At 44.4% G+C, this 15589-nt stretch overlaps 1 protein-coding gene across 1 annotated transcript in view; it reads left to right on the top strand.

The window, feature by feature from the left end:
• Positions 1 to 15589, top strand: part of LOC308610310 (transcription termination factor 1-like) — a gene marked incomplete at both ends in the record, with an annotated part of 35857 nt that overhangs the window by 5115 nt on the left and 15153 nt on the right. Inside the window, 8 exon segments of the mRNA XM_081259493.1 lie at positions 2102 to 2265; positions 2267 to 2775; positions 4105 to 4282; positions 4286 to 4331; positions 5445 to 5630; positions 6567 to 6645; positions 9929 to 10058; positions 13120 to 13352. Coding sequence (XP_081115619.1) covers positions 2102 to 2265; positions 2267 to 2775; positions 4105 to 4282; positions 4286 to 4331; positions 5445 to 5630; positions 6567 to 6645; positions 9929 to 10058; positions 13120 to 13352 — 1525 coding nt within the window.

Here is a 15589-nt window from a genome sequence, read left to right as displayed (position 1 = left end):
GGGCTAAATGCTACAAAAGAAAAATAGTTTGCTATGAAAGTATAGCATTTGGGGAATGGACCAAGCTCAAAGGGTCAGGAAAGGTTTCTTTCTTTTCTCTCTCTCTCTCTCTTTTTGGTAAATACTTGAAACAGTATGTTTACATCCTTCAGTTGCTTGTTTTTACGCTTGTATTTTTTAAAAATAAATTTATTGATCCATTTATGGCTGTGTGGGGTCGACGTTGCTGCCCGCAGGCTTTCTCTAGTTGCAGCGAGCGGGGGGTTACTCTTTGTTGTGGAGCATGGGCTCTAAAGCAGAGGCTCAGTAGTTGTAGTGCAAGGGCTTAGTTGCTCTGTGGCACGTGGCATCTTCCTGGACTAGGGCTCGAAACCGTGTCCCCTGCACTGGCAGGTGGATTCTTAACCACTGCGCCACCAGGGAAGTCCTTAATGCTTATTTTTCAGTGAAAGGAGTCTGTATTCTTGTTCTGCCCCTTGCTTTTTAGAAAGTGAACTATTTCAGTTCACTTTAAAAGAGTAGACAAATAAGAGTAGACAAAAGTATAACAAATACCCCTGTACTCGTTACTCCAGTTAAGAAATAAAAGATTGAAGATATAAGAGTAACTGGCTCTCTACTTGTCCCTAATCCCTGAATTTACCAGTTATATTCCCCGTGCTCTATTCATAGTTTTACTACATATGTATCCATTCAGAAAAGATACATGAAACGATTTTGTGTTTTGAATGTAACATACATGGCATCATCATGTATGTATTCTCTTAACTCAATATACACGTCATCATAACATTTATATTGTCTTAACTCAGGATGCATGGTATCATAATGTTTATATTCTTTTAAAGCTTTCTGGAAGAAGCGATGCTCAAGCCAAGCTCTGAAGGATGAAAGGAGGCAGGGAGGGGTAGGAGACAGCGGAGAGCGGCCCAGAGTGAGGGAGTCGTGATTTATAAGACCTCAAGCCAGGGAAAGGATTGGAGCATGTTTGGGGAACCGAAAAAAAAAAAAATAGTCCCGTGTAGCTGGAGCAACAGAGTTTGAGAGGAGAGGTAGAAGATGAGGCCATGGGGGAACAAGGGCCCGATCATGGCAGAGCACTGTTCTCAATTAACTATATTTTTTCCATATCATAAAGGCAATGGAACCAGACAAGTGAATTACAGTGAGCTTGCTACACATTTAGAATAATGGAAAACTTATAATCATGACTCCAGGCTTGCCATTTGTCCTGCAGTTTCGTTTTTGTGTGATTTTTTTTTTCCTCCTGAGGCTAATGTTTAAAATGCTCTGCAAAAAGAAACCATGTGGTTCTGTTTCCCTATAGGAGTAAAATGGAAGGAGGATCAAGCAGATTGGAAACCCACACTCCAGTTTTCGTCTAGAAAAAGATCAAGCATTCTGTACATAAGGAGAGACATGGGAGGCATCCCCATGAAAGATTCAGAGACTCCTCCCTGGCAAAGAAACCGGCTGACATAACTAAGGGTAAAAAAAAAAAGAGAAAGGATGCCCAGCATCTTGTTTCTTCTGCTTTGAAACAATCAGAAATGTGTGATGAGCCTGAAAAGACCACTTCTATACCGAAAAAGAATAAAAAGAGAGGAAAATGTGCTTTGGGAGTCTATAAGGAAACAGGTATTGTGTACATCCTGGTGGATAAAGAAAACATTGTGGGGGCTTCCCTGGTGGCGCAGTGGTTGAGCGTCCGCCTGCCAATGCCAGACACATGGGTTCGAGCCCTGGTCTGGGAGGATCCCACATGCCGCGGAGCGGCTGGCCCCGTGAGCCGCAATTGCTGAGCCTGCGCGTCTGGAGCCTGTGCTCCGCAACGGGAGAGGCCGCGATAGTGAGAGGCCCGCGCACCGCGATGAGGAGTGGCCCCCACTTGCCACAACTGGAGAAAGCCCTCTCACAGAAACGAAGACCCAACCCAACACAGCCATAAATTAAAAAAAAAAAAAAAAAAAAGAGCTGGTGACACGTACGTGCGCCGAGACAGCGCGAATTGGAGGAAAAAAAAAAACTTCAATAGGTTACCAGAGTAATTCAAGGTAAACTACAAATAAAGGATAATTGAGACAGAATTAAAAAAAAAAAGAAAACATTGTGAACACACCCAAGAATTTTAGAAAGCATGTCGATGTCATTTACATTGATGTAAGCAAGCGGCAAAAGTCAACAAAAGGGCCTGAAGCACATTTAGTTACTAAGTCACGTGAAAATGAGTCAGAACTGCATGATAAAGTTCGGGGGAAAAAGCATAAAAAAACATCGGAGGAAAGTCAGGTCCTGTGATGCTGTCCAGGAGAGTCTGGGTGCAAGCATCACCCTGCCCAGATCAGAATCCCAAGAGCAGGAACCCCAGCCTCCCATGGGCCAAGAAGGTGAAATCGCACAACTACCAGTGTCTGCAGATCAAAGCAAGTCTAAGACAAGAAAGAGGAAGCGTCCAAGTGACCAGGAATTCGAGGCCTTGCCTGCGCCTGAGAGCGCTGAGAACATATACTCAGAGGGATCTCAAGTGATTGGTGAGGTCGGGACTGCAGGGGGCAATCAGGAGTCCAGTGGCCTTAAGAAAAAGTCTAAGAAAAGGAAGAGAAGATCTTCTGTTGATACTGCCGTGGCACCTGCTGGTGAGTGTTCAGTGCTCAGGACGAGCTCTGAGGACACGCGCTTTGATTCAGTGGAAGGTACTGGTACCTTGATTGAAGAAAGTGTGAAACCCAGGCCACAAGAGGAGAAACCCCAGGCCTGTTCGGAAGAGGTGCAGAGGTAACGTGTGGGTGTAGAGCCTTCTGATGGTGTGCGTCTTGGGTGTGAAGTCTGCCCGTTACCTCTTTGTTCAGCACGGCCATAGGAAGTGGCAGAAATCATAAAGAGATAGACCATCGAATGTATAGGATGTCGTGCACATTTAACTGAGTAACTTGGCAGGTACTTTGCGTTCTTCATGTACAAAATAAGGCAGTTACAGTCTGTTTTCACTAAGAATTATTCCAGCCCTGAAATTCTATGTATAAGTTTAAAAAGAATTTTAAGACCCCACAATTACCTTGTCTATATGTACAGAGAGAGGAGAAAGGATCAGAGAACTTAGAATGCCACAGAACAGGAAAAAAACTTGACTTAGGGTTCTCCCTAATAAAAGAAACTTAGATATCGTTCTTTATATAATTATCATTTAAGTATACTGGCCGATGAGTAGATGCAGGAATTTTTTTGAAGCACTTTATTTCAGTTCCTGGGAGTTGGGACAGGTTTTCTCCCCTTTTCTACTCTGTGACGTTCTTACATTTGCTAGATTGTCCTGGCTTAAAATAGTTTCACATAGAAGTTAAATGGCAGAGGGCCCAACTCACATCATCCTCTGTGCCCTCTCTTTGGGGACATTTTTAGATCACTGATAATGATGCAGGAATGTTCTCGGCCTGTGGTTCTTAACTTGTATGGGGCTGTGGACCTGTGAAAGCTGTTGACCCTTTGCTCAGACAAATGCGTACAGTTTTGTTTTTGTTTTTGTTTTGTTTCAGTTTCCTGTCTGGGTGGTTAGCTGATGCCCTTGGCTAAGAACACCTTTGCACATCTGGCAGAAAGTCTGTGGGAATGAATTAGTGATAGATACATAGAAGACTATGTTTTCTTTATACTGCCAAGGGGAAAATATGTGGCCATTGTTAACTGCAAGGAAGCAATTGTAACGATGTAAACCCTGAATATTGACTTAACTAATTAGTAACCATTATTATAAAACGACTCATTGGTGGGGGGGAGGTGTCTTGAGTATCCATGGGTGTAGAAGAGGGCTGAGCTTATGAGGAAGTCAATATCTGAAACAATACAGTTGAGAAATAGTAACATAAGCAATGCCTGGTGGAAATAGGGCTTAAGGCGACATGTTTACCTTCCAGGCAGCCTCTGAGGTGTATCCAAGTTAGTAAAGCTACATTAAAGAGTTCAGACATCACAGACGGAATCAACTCCAAGATCCCTTCCAGCTTTAATGCTGTCGTAGTCAAAGGGAGAGTCACTGTAAGGAAAGAATCTGAAAGCCATTAGGGCACGTGACCTGTCAGTGTTAATCAATCCAGTTTTTCTCCTTAGATTAGAACCCACAAATGAAGAAGAAAGCAATTTGGAGTCGGCTAAAGATCCTGAAACGAAATATTTATCTGAAGATTCGAGAGATTCAGATAATTCAGACGTGGATTTGGATTCCACTGTGAGGCAGCTCCAGGAGTTCCTCCCTGATATCAAGGAGAGGGCTGCCACTACAATTAAGTGAATATATCGGGATGACTTGGGACGCTTTAAAGAATTTAAAGCCCAGGGTAAGCTTGTGGGACTTGAATATTTGTTGAACTTTTCTATATGCGTAACTAGCCCTGACTTTCTTTTGTGAGTGGTTCATATTTATAGATTCACAAAGAGCATCCCTTAGCTACTTTCAGCTTTATCTCCTTCCAGAATCATTATCTGCACTGTAAAATTACCAAACTGAAGTGCACTAGTTTTCCTCCTCTGTGCCCAACTTCTGGTAGGGGAGGCGAGGAAAAACGGGACTAATGGATCCAGGTGATCCACAGACTAGAAGATCAAGCCCGGAAGAAGAGGGGGAGGAGGTTAAGTGGTTGAGACACTGGGAGGGGGGCACAAGTGAAATCAAATTAAAACACGCATATCAACATCATCAGCTTTGATGAGGTGTAATTTCAAGGATATTAATTTGAGGGTGAGCTGGTTGTAGTGGGCATGGCTTCAGGCAACACCCAGCTTGGTCTCCTTCTTGATTTCACTGTGTTACAAGAACCTCCCAGAAAGCTTATTGGGTTTCAGAATGAACTACAAATGTAAGGTTGTGTACTGCAAGTGATAAAAGATTTTTAAAATAAGTTTAAGATTAGGAAAATGTACTGTGTAATGCAGTCAATAATAAGGAGACTTGAGTGCTTTGAGTTATGACGAGGAATAGAACGTAAATTGCAGTGACATTGTCCCCACCTCCCCCCAACATATATTCGTAGAGAATATACATGTTCATGTTTGTGCCACCCAGTTCCCAGCACTGCCTTGGGGGGAGGAGGGGCAGAGGATAGTGAAGTGGGGGGGGGGGCGCTTCTTTTAAACTTTTATTTCAACACTGTTTGAATTTTTAATGAATATCTATTACTGTTAATTTATTTCTTAAATAACTGTGTAAAAAGGAATTGATGACACAAGAAAGGTCACATTGGAGTAGGATGGCCAGGGAAGACTTTGGGAGGACAGTGTGGCTTTGGCCGAACTCTGCAGGAGAGCCAATGTCAAGGGCACAAGCAGGGGCTGCTCCCCGATAGGTGGGGAGGAGCTGACGGGTGCTGTTGTGATTGCTAAAGACAAAACGGTGGTTCGCTTTCATTCATTGTTGACAGTTGTGTACCTTTTTCTCCTTCCCCAAATCCTAGGTGTCGCTATTAAATTTGGCAAGATTTCCGTGAAGGAAAATAAGCAGTTAGAGAAAAATGTGCGAGAATTTCTGTCTCTGACAGGAATCGAGAATGCAGACAAGCTGCTGTACACAGACAGATACCCAGAGGAGAAATCTCTAATCACCGACTTAAAAAGAAAGTACTCGTTTAGATTGCACGTTGGTAAGTTTAGAACTGTGGCCTCTTTGACCATCTGCAGCCTTCCAGCCTTGCACAGATAACCATGGTGAGTATTGAACACAATGCCTGGCCCGTCCAGTACATGCAGTGCATGTTAGCCGCTGCTACGTTAATAGTATTTTTATTGCCAGCCTATACGTTCAGGGATTTGGAATGTGTTCACGTCTCCCAAGGATAGTGCTTTTACAGATTTTCTAACAAATTAGATGATCAGCTTCCAGCTTTCCTACTTGGTAACAATTACGGTTTTGGTTTCTCTTCTTGACCTCTATTGTGTATTTTTTGCATACACTGCACAAAGTACTCTGGTATACACCAGAGTCTCAGACGTTTTTTTAAGTAGAGCCATTTTTGCGCTTTGAGCTGGAACCCTCCTCTTGGAGGTATCCTGGGGAAGTTAGAAGGTCACGAAGCAATGTAGGTTTGGACTGGAAAAAAAATCTCTCTTGAATTTAAAGAGGATAATTTCTTAGGTGAAATGCACAAAGGAAAACAGAACAGTGAGCCCCTGCTGGGGGATCCTTTCATCTTTAGAGTGGCAAAGCAGGAAGAAGCTTATTCAATTGCAAAGTTTTTTTGTTTATCTTATGGGGAGCTGCTGGAGTGTGTCCTCCACCTCCAGATTACGGTAAAAGCTCTTTGCCTAATAAGGGTCTTTTCCGTGAATTTAGCAGAACAGAAGCTAGAGCCCCTACATACTAAGCATCTAGTTTCCAGAGATGGCCACGGAAACTGGGGATTTTGTATATCTGCTCCCCAAGACGGCTTTCTGCAGGACATAGGAAACCGCACCCTCCACCTGGGGTCTAGGATAGCGTGTGCTGTAAAAAGGGGCCCTTCTGGGTTTCTTTTATAATTGCGACTGTGTTTCATGCCACGCTCCGGTTGTCCCTCTGACCACCTCTCTTCCGACTTTAGGTAAGGGCATTGCCTGGCCCTGGAAACTCATATACTGTCGAGCAAAGAAGATGTTTGATGTCAACAATTACAAAGGCAGGTAAGAAAAAACTTGAGCAGAGCATTTCTCTAGTCTTTGCTGATACTGTAAATCAAAACGTACACAACAAAATCGTGAAGAGTTTCGTGTGTGAAACCAGATGTGCCGTCAGGTGTATGTCTCCAAAGTCCCTTTCAGTTTCCACCTCTTGAATAAATCTTCTGTCATCTTCCCCTTTCTAAATCCCTGGCTTTTACTTTATGCTGTCAATTGTAGCATTCTCCACGCGCTGCCTCTTAGCGTCACCTGTGCAGTTTTCTCGGCAGTCTCCTAAGTTGTAAGCTCCTTGCGAACCCAGACGTTCCTTCTCAGTGTGATGTGTGCCCTTCAGCACTGAGCCCAGTGCTTTGGGTTTTCAGTAAATATTTGAAGGTGGGGGTGAGCATTTGTGTGAGGTCATTTAAGTGTGATTCGGTAACATCAATGCAGAGCTTCATGTGGCGGTAGCCTTTCTGTCCTCCCTTTTTTCCTAAATAAAATACCCAATTATGTTCTGTTTCCAACATTCCAAATAAATCAAATGTAGACTGAGCGTCAGTGGTGGGTAAGCACTCTGCTTAAGGACAAAGGGATGAGGGAGAAAGCATCAGCTCCTACCCTTGAGGGCCCAGACAGCCACCTAGGGCTCAACTACTGATCTCACTTCCAGGAGGCAGATGGAGTGAATCTGTCACGGCCAGTTGGGTCCTACTGAGCGCCGTGATCTTGAATCAGGACATAGGTACTATCAGAACGTAACATTGATATGACCTCGGCTTCTTTTTAAAAATTTTTACCAAAAGAAATAAACCGGAAGTAGAGGAAAGGCGCCTCCACACAGACTGAAACCTGCCCTCTCTTTTTCCCAAGCCCCCGCCATGTACTTTAAGGAAATTCACTAAGGGTGACATTTTAAGTGGGACCAAAATGATGCTTTTGGTAAATGAGTGAGGTAACCTGTTTTTCTACCTGTTACATCACTGTGGGAAATGGCATTTTTCAAATAATGAAGGTCTGTCATTCTGATAATAAAGTTCATTCACTGGTACCATATTACTTGTGTTGTGCTGACCATTTACCCTTAAAGTATGTTTCCAACTTAAGGAACTCTTAAGTGAAAAAACCATAGAAAGTCAAAAATCAAAGAATTGTAAGGCTCCAAGGGGCCATGGAGGTCAGTACACCTGTTTCCTCATTTTCGTACACTCTGTTTTTCTCTCATGTCCTCTTTTTTGTTGCTTCAAGGGTACTTTTAAGTCTTGTTTTAAATCTCAGGAAGACCCTGCTTGCCTTATAAAGGAAACTGCTAAAAAGCTTGATTCTTAATGGTGAAGGATTTCGCATCTCTGTTCACCATGCTCTGCATTTTAGATCCATTTCTGAGAATGCTAGGATCTTACTGTCCCCCGGTAGTTGTGGATCATCCTCATTAGAAATGGTTAGTATTTTATTAGGGCTGCTTTTGTGTTGCATTAGTAATAACATAAACTACCACTTCTGACCCCTCTTCCTTCCCACCAAAAAGGAATTATAAAATGTCATAATGATGGCTTTTTTCCCCTTAAACATTTAAGATGTTTAATCTCAAAATCTGCATATATTATAGTGCACTTTAGTTCTTTTCTTTTAATGTATTTGCTTTTATGTGGGATTGCTGCCTCTTAACTTCCTTAAACTGTGACCGATTTGTGCTAAGGCATCTGTCACATCTTTTATTTTTGTCTGTGTTCGGTCTTTGTTGTTGCGCACGGGCTTTTTCTGGTGGTGGCGAGCAGGGCCTACTCTTCGTTGCAGTTTGTGGGCTTGTCATGGCGGTGGCTTCTCTTGTTGTGGAGCATGGGCTCTAGGCGCACGGGCTTCAGTAGTTGTGGCTCTCAGGCTCAGTAGTTGTGGCGCACAGGCTTAGTTGCTCCACAGCATGTGGGATTTTCCCAGACCAGGGATCGAACCCATGTCCCCTGCATTTGCAGGCAGGTTCTTAACCACCGCGCCACCAGGGAAGTCCCTGTCTCATCTTTATTGAGCATCTGTTGTCTGTCAAGCATTACCGGGTTCCAAAGTGTAGAAAACTGACAGGGTCCCCACCCTCCGAGGACTTCCCCTCCAGAGCTGTGCTGTCCATCCATGTGACCACCAGCCTCATGTGGCCATGGAGCACTTGAACTATGGTTAGTCCAAGCTGAGATGCGCTGAAGAGTGAAGTATACAATGGACTTAGAAGGCTTGGTGTGGAGAAGAGAGTGTAAAGTATCTCATTCATACTTTTAGGTTCGGATTACATGTTGAAATGGCTGCATTTTTAGTATATTGAGTTAAACAAGATATGTTATTAATTCATTAAAACTAAATAAAATTAGGGACTTCCTTGGTTGTCCAGTGGTTAAGACTCCGTGCTTCCACTGCAGGGGGTGTGGGTTTGATCCTTGGTTGGGGAACTAAGATCCCACATGCCGCATGCTGCCGCTAAATAAAACCCCCAAACACATGGAAGGCAGAGTGGAATGGTGGAAAGTGGTCCTTGGTGATTTGACTGAGCTCCTGGATTAAGCTCACCCTAGGGCCCACTTGTATCTGGACTTTTCAATTGCCTGAGCCAATAAATTATCTTTAAAAAAATTAATAAAATTAATTTTCACCTGACCACTAGAAAATTCTAAATGACATCTGTGGCTCATATTTCCATTGGCCAGTGGTGGCCTAGACGACGGGTCAGATAAACCAGGGAAGCCACGAGCGTACAGTTGCCAGTGGTGATGGGGGCAGTGAGAGAGCAGCAGAGTGTCCTGTGGGAGAGGACAGCAGGACACCTCCAACCAGGTGGTCAGGGAAGCCCTCTCTGAAGATGCACCATTTAAGCTGCTTCTGAAGAGCTTGCAGGAGCTTTCCAGCGGTGGAGGGAGGCCATTCCCAACACAGGTCCAGAGGCTTCGAGGTGAGAAAGGCCGATAAGGCCAATAGGGTTGAACTTAGGGAGCACCGAGCTTTGCAGGCACAGTCAGAAGTTTGGGTTTTATTGTGTGAAGCCTTTATGGATTTGGCTGGGGAATAGCATGATCAGATTATTTGTCCTGGCCTCTGTGTAAGTGAGCCAGGGACTGCGGTGACTGACTTACAGGATGCTCATGGTTGTGATGCCGAGACAGGAAGTATCTGGGCTCAGGACCTTGGTAGGACTGCGCTGAGCAGGTTTCCTGACAGCCCGCCCTATACAGCTTCTCCCAGCGTCGCAGCGTGCTGCAGTGAGAATAGTGGTTTTAAGCTTGTGGTTAACGCTTAGCTGTGATCTGTTTTCCCTTCCTCTAAGGTATAGCAAAGGAGATACCGAGAAGCTAAAGATATACCAGTCCCTCCATGGAAACGACTGGAGAAAGATTGGCGAGATGATGTCTGGAAGTAGCCTCTCTGTGGCCCTGAAGTTCTCCCAGATCAGCAGTTGTAAGTCGTGGTCTCTAGAGCCCACTTTGGTGAACAAATCAGCCCACAGTGGCCCAGGGCCCAGGCATCACTGCAGGCCTGTCTTCTGAGAGAGTCATCACTCTTTCAGCCATTCTCTTACTGATTCATTTATTTCTTCATGCATATTGATGCAGCCTTTATTCACCAGACTGATTTCTGCCACACGTTATGTCAGTAGCTTTCAGTGTGACTCCAACTGCCAGGTAAACTGAAACCCACTCAGCCGGTGGGCAGGAGAACCTGGGCCACCAAGGTCCTTTCCCCCAGGTGACCAGGGAAACCATCAAAGGGAGGGCCTGTTAGTCAGGGACGTTTCCCAAAGCCAGTGTCAGTCGTCTCTTGTCTGTTCTCTTCTTTCATAAAAAGCTTCCTTGGTTATATTCTTCACCTTAAAAAGTCCCCAGTTGCTTTCAGAAGACAGTCCTTAGTGGGTGTTAGCTTCAGCCCAGAGGCTCACATGCTCCGGCCCTGCAGGCAGAGCCGTGCAGCGGGTCCCAGCAAGGCGTCTGCATGTCCGCACGTGGTAAACTCTGAGGTGGTGGAGACCACGCCTTTTGTGCCACCAACTCTGGCCACCGGTGCCACGCGAAGACTCAGCACAGCCAATTCTGCCAGTTTCCAAGAAGTAAAGCAAACATCTGGATTTGCACGTGTGTGTGAAATCAAGATCTTTTTTTTCTTGGGACTCTCTTTTTTAAAATAAATTTATTTATTTATTTATTTATTTATTTATGGCTGTGTTGGGTCTTCGTTGCTGTGAGCGGGGTTTCTCTAGTTGCGGTGAGCAGGGGCTACTCTTTGTTGCAGTGTGCGGGCTTCTCAGTGTGGTGGCTTCTCTTGCTGTGGAGCATGGGCTCTAGGCGCGCTGGCTTCAGTAGTTGTGGCGCACAGACTCTAGAGCGCAAGCTCAGTAGATGTGGCACATGGGCTCAGTAGTTGTGGCTCGTGGGCTCTAGAGCGCAGGCTCAGTAGTTGTGGTGCATGGGCTTAGTTGCTCCATGGCATGTGGGATCTTCCCAGACCAGGGATTGAGCCCGTGTCCCCTGCGTTGGCAGGCGGATTCTTAACCACTGCCCTACCAGGGAAAACCCTCTTGGGATTCTCTTGATTTTTAAATATTCATCCAAATTGTTATTGGGGAAATAGTAACAATAACATTCTGTAGGCCAGATCGAAGATATCTGTAGCCTTCCAGCTTGCGGCCTCTTCCTTAGCATGACTGTGAGCATGTAGACAAGAAGAGCGAATCATAGAAGCTTTTGATGCCCTGCACCAAGGACTGGCTTTAGGAATTTACAGGTGCTGGGACTTCCCTGGTGGTGCAGTGGTTAAGAATCCACTTTTCCACTTCAGAGGGCATGAGTTTGATCCCTGGTCAGGGAACTAGGATCCCACATGCTGCAGAGCAACTAAGCCCACACTCTGCATCTAGAGAGAAACCTGTGTGCCACAACGAAGGTCCTACGTGCTGCAGCTAAGGCCGAACACAGCCAAATAATGTTTTTTAATTAAAAAAAATAGCTTAATGAGTGCAATATGTAAAAAAAAGAAAGAAAAAAAGAAATTCACAGGTGCCTTCATCAAGTACTGTGGTGACGCCATTGTAGCTGTTAATTTCACTCCAGAAACTCTTGGGGAGAGTTATTTATATAACATGAAAGTCGTTTGGTTATTCTCTTTCCACTAAATGTTTGGGAACCTCACAATTTCTTGCAGTAGGTATTACTCTTAGAAACAGGAAGAACAGCTTTCTCGAAGATAAAAAAAAGATTGCATTAAGAAAGGATTTTTTTTCTTTGCAGTTGGTTGTGTATGTGTGTGTGTGTGTGTATGTGTGTGTGAGTGTGATTGGTCCTTAAAAGGAAACTATGGCCACTTTCGTAGTTTCATTTTGATTTGCATGTAACTGATAGTTTTTTTGGTTTTGTTTTGTTTTGTTTGGCTGCGTTGGGGCTTCATTGCTGCGCGCGAGCTTGTTCTAGTTGTGGCGAGCGGGAGTTACTCTTTGTTGTGGCGTACGGACTTCTCATTGCCGTGGCTTCTCTTGTTGCAGAGCACGGGCTCTAGGTGCGCAGGCTTCAGTAGTTGTGGCATAAGGGCTCAGTAGTTCTGACACGCGGACTCTAGAGCACAGACTTAATAGTTGCGGCGCGTGGGCTTAGTTGCTCCCCGGCATGTGGGAACCTCCTGGACCAGGGCTCGAACCTGTGTCCCCTGAACTGGCAGGCGGATTCTTAACCACTGCACCACCAGGGAAGTGCATAACTGATAGTTTTATGTTTGTGTAATTGAGATGTTGCCCATTGTCTTCTGAAAAGTGTCTGATTTACCTTTTTGTTTATAAAGGCTTTATTTTGGGCCTTCCCTGGTGGTCCAGTGGTAAAGAATCCTCCTTCAGATGCAGGGGACGCTGGTCGGGGAACTAAGATCCCACATACCGCGGGGCAGCTAAGCCCGTGTTCCACAGCTGCTGAGCTCACGCACCCTGTAGCCCATATGCCACAAACTACAGGGGCCATGCACCACAACTAGAGGGAGAAAATTCACACGCCACAACTAGAGAGAAGTCCGTGCACCATAACAAAGAGCCTGCGCTGCAACAAAAGATCCCACGTGCTTCAACAAAGATCTCATGTGCTGCAACTAAGACCCAACACAGCCAAAAAAAATAAAGAAAATAAATAAATTAAGGGAAAAAAAAGACTATTTTTCTAGAGCAGTTTTGGGTTCACAGGTAAAGTGAGAGGAAGGTACAAAGACTTCCTACTTATCTCCTGCCCTACACATGCACGGCACACCCCCATTCTCAACACCCCCCAGCAGAGTGGTCCATTTGTTACAATCCGTGAAGCTACCTTGACACATCTTAACCCCCCAGAGTCCACAGTCCACATTAGGGTTCACTCTTGGTGTTGTAGCTTCTGTGGGTTTGGAGAGATGTCAAATGACAGATACCCCTCATCATCATTTTGTTGTTAATATTGTGTTTGAAAGCAAATAGATGAGCAACTTCAAGACCATCCTTTTATGTCAACAGAAAGAAATCATGGTGCTTGGAGCAAGACGGACACCCAGAAACTAATCAAGGCTGTTGAAGAAGTGATTCTAAAGGAAATGTCTCCCCAGGAGCTAAACGAGATGGATTCTAAACTCCAAGAGAATCCTGAAGGTCGCCTGTCAGTTGTTTGGGAAAAACTGTACAAAGGCATATCCTGGGTAGAAGTGGAGGCAAAAGTGGAAACCAGGAATTGGATGCAGTGTCAAAGTAAGTGGTAAGTTTGAGGCTTCTTACATAAATTTCAACAAGAAGCATTCCCTGCCCCTCTCTCAGCAACTTCCGGAGAGGGGTGGACTGCTGAGGTTACTAAGAATATCTGTAACGACCACGTGGAAAGCCTCACAGTAGGTCAAGAATGATCCTCTCTAATCCGCTGCTCCAAGCACTTCAATATCGAAAGTTGATTTAAGTTAGCATTTAACCACCCCTGATTCATTGTGTGGCTTCTTCATAAAGAACTTGGACCTTTTTATTCTATTTATTTATTTATTTAATTGAAGTAGAGTTGATTTACAATGTTGTGTTAGTTTCTGGTGTACTAAGTGATTCAGTTGTGCATATATATTATTTTTTTTGATTCTTTTCCAATGTAACTTATTACAAGATAGTGAATACAGTTTCCTGTGCTGTACAGTAGGACCTTGTTGTTTATCTATTTTATATATAGTAGTTTGTATCTGCTAATCTGCAATTTCAAATTTATTCCTGCCCCCTTTCCCCTTTGGTAACCATAAGTTTGTTTTCTGTATCTGTGAGTCTGTTTCTGTTTTGTAAACAGAACTTGAATCTTTTTAATATTGAATATTGACTTCTGATTTCTTCACTCTGTCCCTTTCTTCATAAAACAAGATTGTTACCTATTTATAGCATGAAAGAAATACAAAATTAACGTCTGGATATTTAGGAGGGAAATCACAAGTGTAGTGATCAGTAATACCTCCACCTTTTTACTTGTGCTTTCTAATTCAGCAGTTCCTCTGTCTTCATCCAAAGCAGGGCAGTCATACTCTTTCATCCTAGAACATCTTTAGGTACATCCGTCATGAAGAAGTAGTTTCGGTCCAGATGCTGCTGCATGTTCTTTGCCCAACCTAGCTTTTCCCAGCCCTGGAGGGATTCCGAGCTAACTTTCAGCTGCAACATGACAGCTTGAAGCAGTGGTTCTACAGCCCACGACCCAGGTCTCCTGTATAAACGGGGCTCCATCATCCTGCATAAAGGGGGCTCCGTCATCTTGACCATTAAAGAAGAATGAAATCCAGAGTGGGCATGTTGTACGTTAAAAGCAAACTGCTAGATTATACTGAGTATTGTTTATATACCTTACAGTTCTGCTGTAGAATATTTATCTTACTAGAAGACTACCCTCAGGAAATAAGGACAGATAATGTTTTGGGGGGGAAGTGTGTAATATGGAGGAACCAGAGCCCTTTCTACCCCTATATCTTAGGCTTAAAAAAAGGAGTGGGGACTTCTCTGGTGGTGCAGTGGTTGAGAGTTTGCCTGCCGATGCAGGGGACATGGGTTCGTGCCCTGGTCCAGGAAGATCCCACATGCCGCGGAGCGGCTAGGCCTGTGAGCCATGGCTGCTGAGCCTGTGCATCCAGAACCTGTGCTCTGCAACGGGAGAGGCCACAACAGTGAGAGGCCTGCGTACCGAAAAAAAAAAAAAAAAAAAAAAAGGAGTGGGGGCTTCCCTGGTGGTGCAGTGGTTAAGAATCCGCCTGCCAATGGAGGGGACACGGGTTCGATCCCTGGCCTGGTAAGATCCCACATGCCGTGGAGCAACTAAGCCCGTGTGCCACAACTACTGAGCCTGCACTCTAGAGCCTGTGAGCCATAACTACTGAGCCTGTGTGCCACAACTACTGAAGCCCACCTGCCTAGAGCCCGTGCTCTGCGACAAGAGAGGCCACTGCAATGAGAAGCCCATGCACCGCAATGAAGAGTAGCCCCTGCTCGCCACAACTAAAGAAAGCCCACGTTCAGCAATGAAGACCCAACACAGCCAAAAATAATTAATTAATTAATTAATTACTTTTAAAAAAGGAGTGGGTTATAAAGCCTCGGTTGGAAGATGATATGTCAGTGTCTTAAAAAGGAAATGATGAAGGGGAGCCGTGCTTCAGAATCAGCATAATTAAATAACATGCAAGGGTTCTTTTTTAATTTGAAGAAAAAAGTAGGAAACTTGAATGCTGAGCATAGGTTTACTTCATGAAACATTGAAATGGCATCAGCGGGTACATTTCAAACCAGTGAACATGGGCGGCTATTAGTAAAAACTCTCAGTTTCTCTGTGTGTGCCTCATGTACCTCCCTGCTCAAGAAAGTAAATGTCACAGCTCATGATCTGTCCATCAGATTGTGACAGATTTCACTCTTCAAGAGAAGCACTTTTTAAATATTTTTAATTGGGCTGCTTCTCTCATTAGGAACTTCAGGGAACCC

The sequence above is a fragment of the Mesoplodon bidens genome, assembly GCF_964165515.1.
Source record: "Mesoplodon bidens genome assembly, contig: HAP1_SCAFFOLD_958, whole genome shotgun sequence".
Taxonomy (NCBI): Eukaryota; Metazoa; Chordata; class Mammalia; order Artiodactyla; family Ziphiidae; genus Mesoplodon; species Mesoplodon bidens.
Note: the sequence above shows the minus strand (reverse complement) of the source record. Positions and strands in the feature narration are given on the sequence as shown.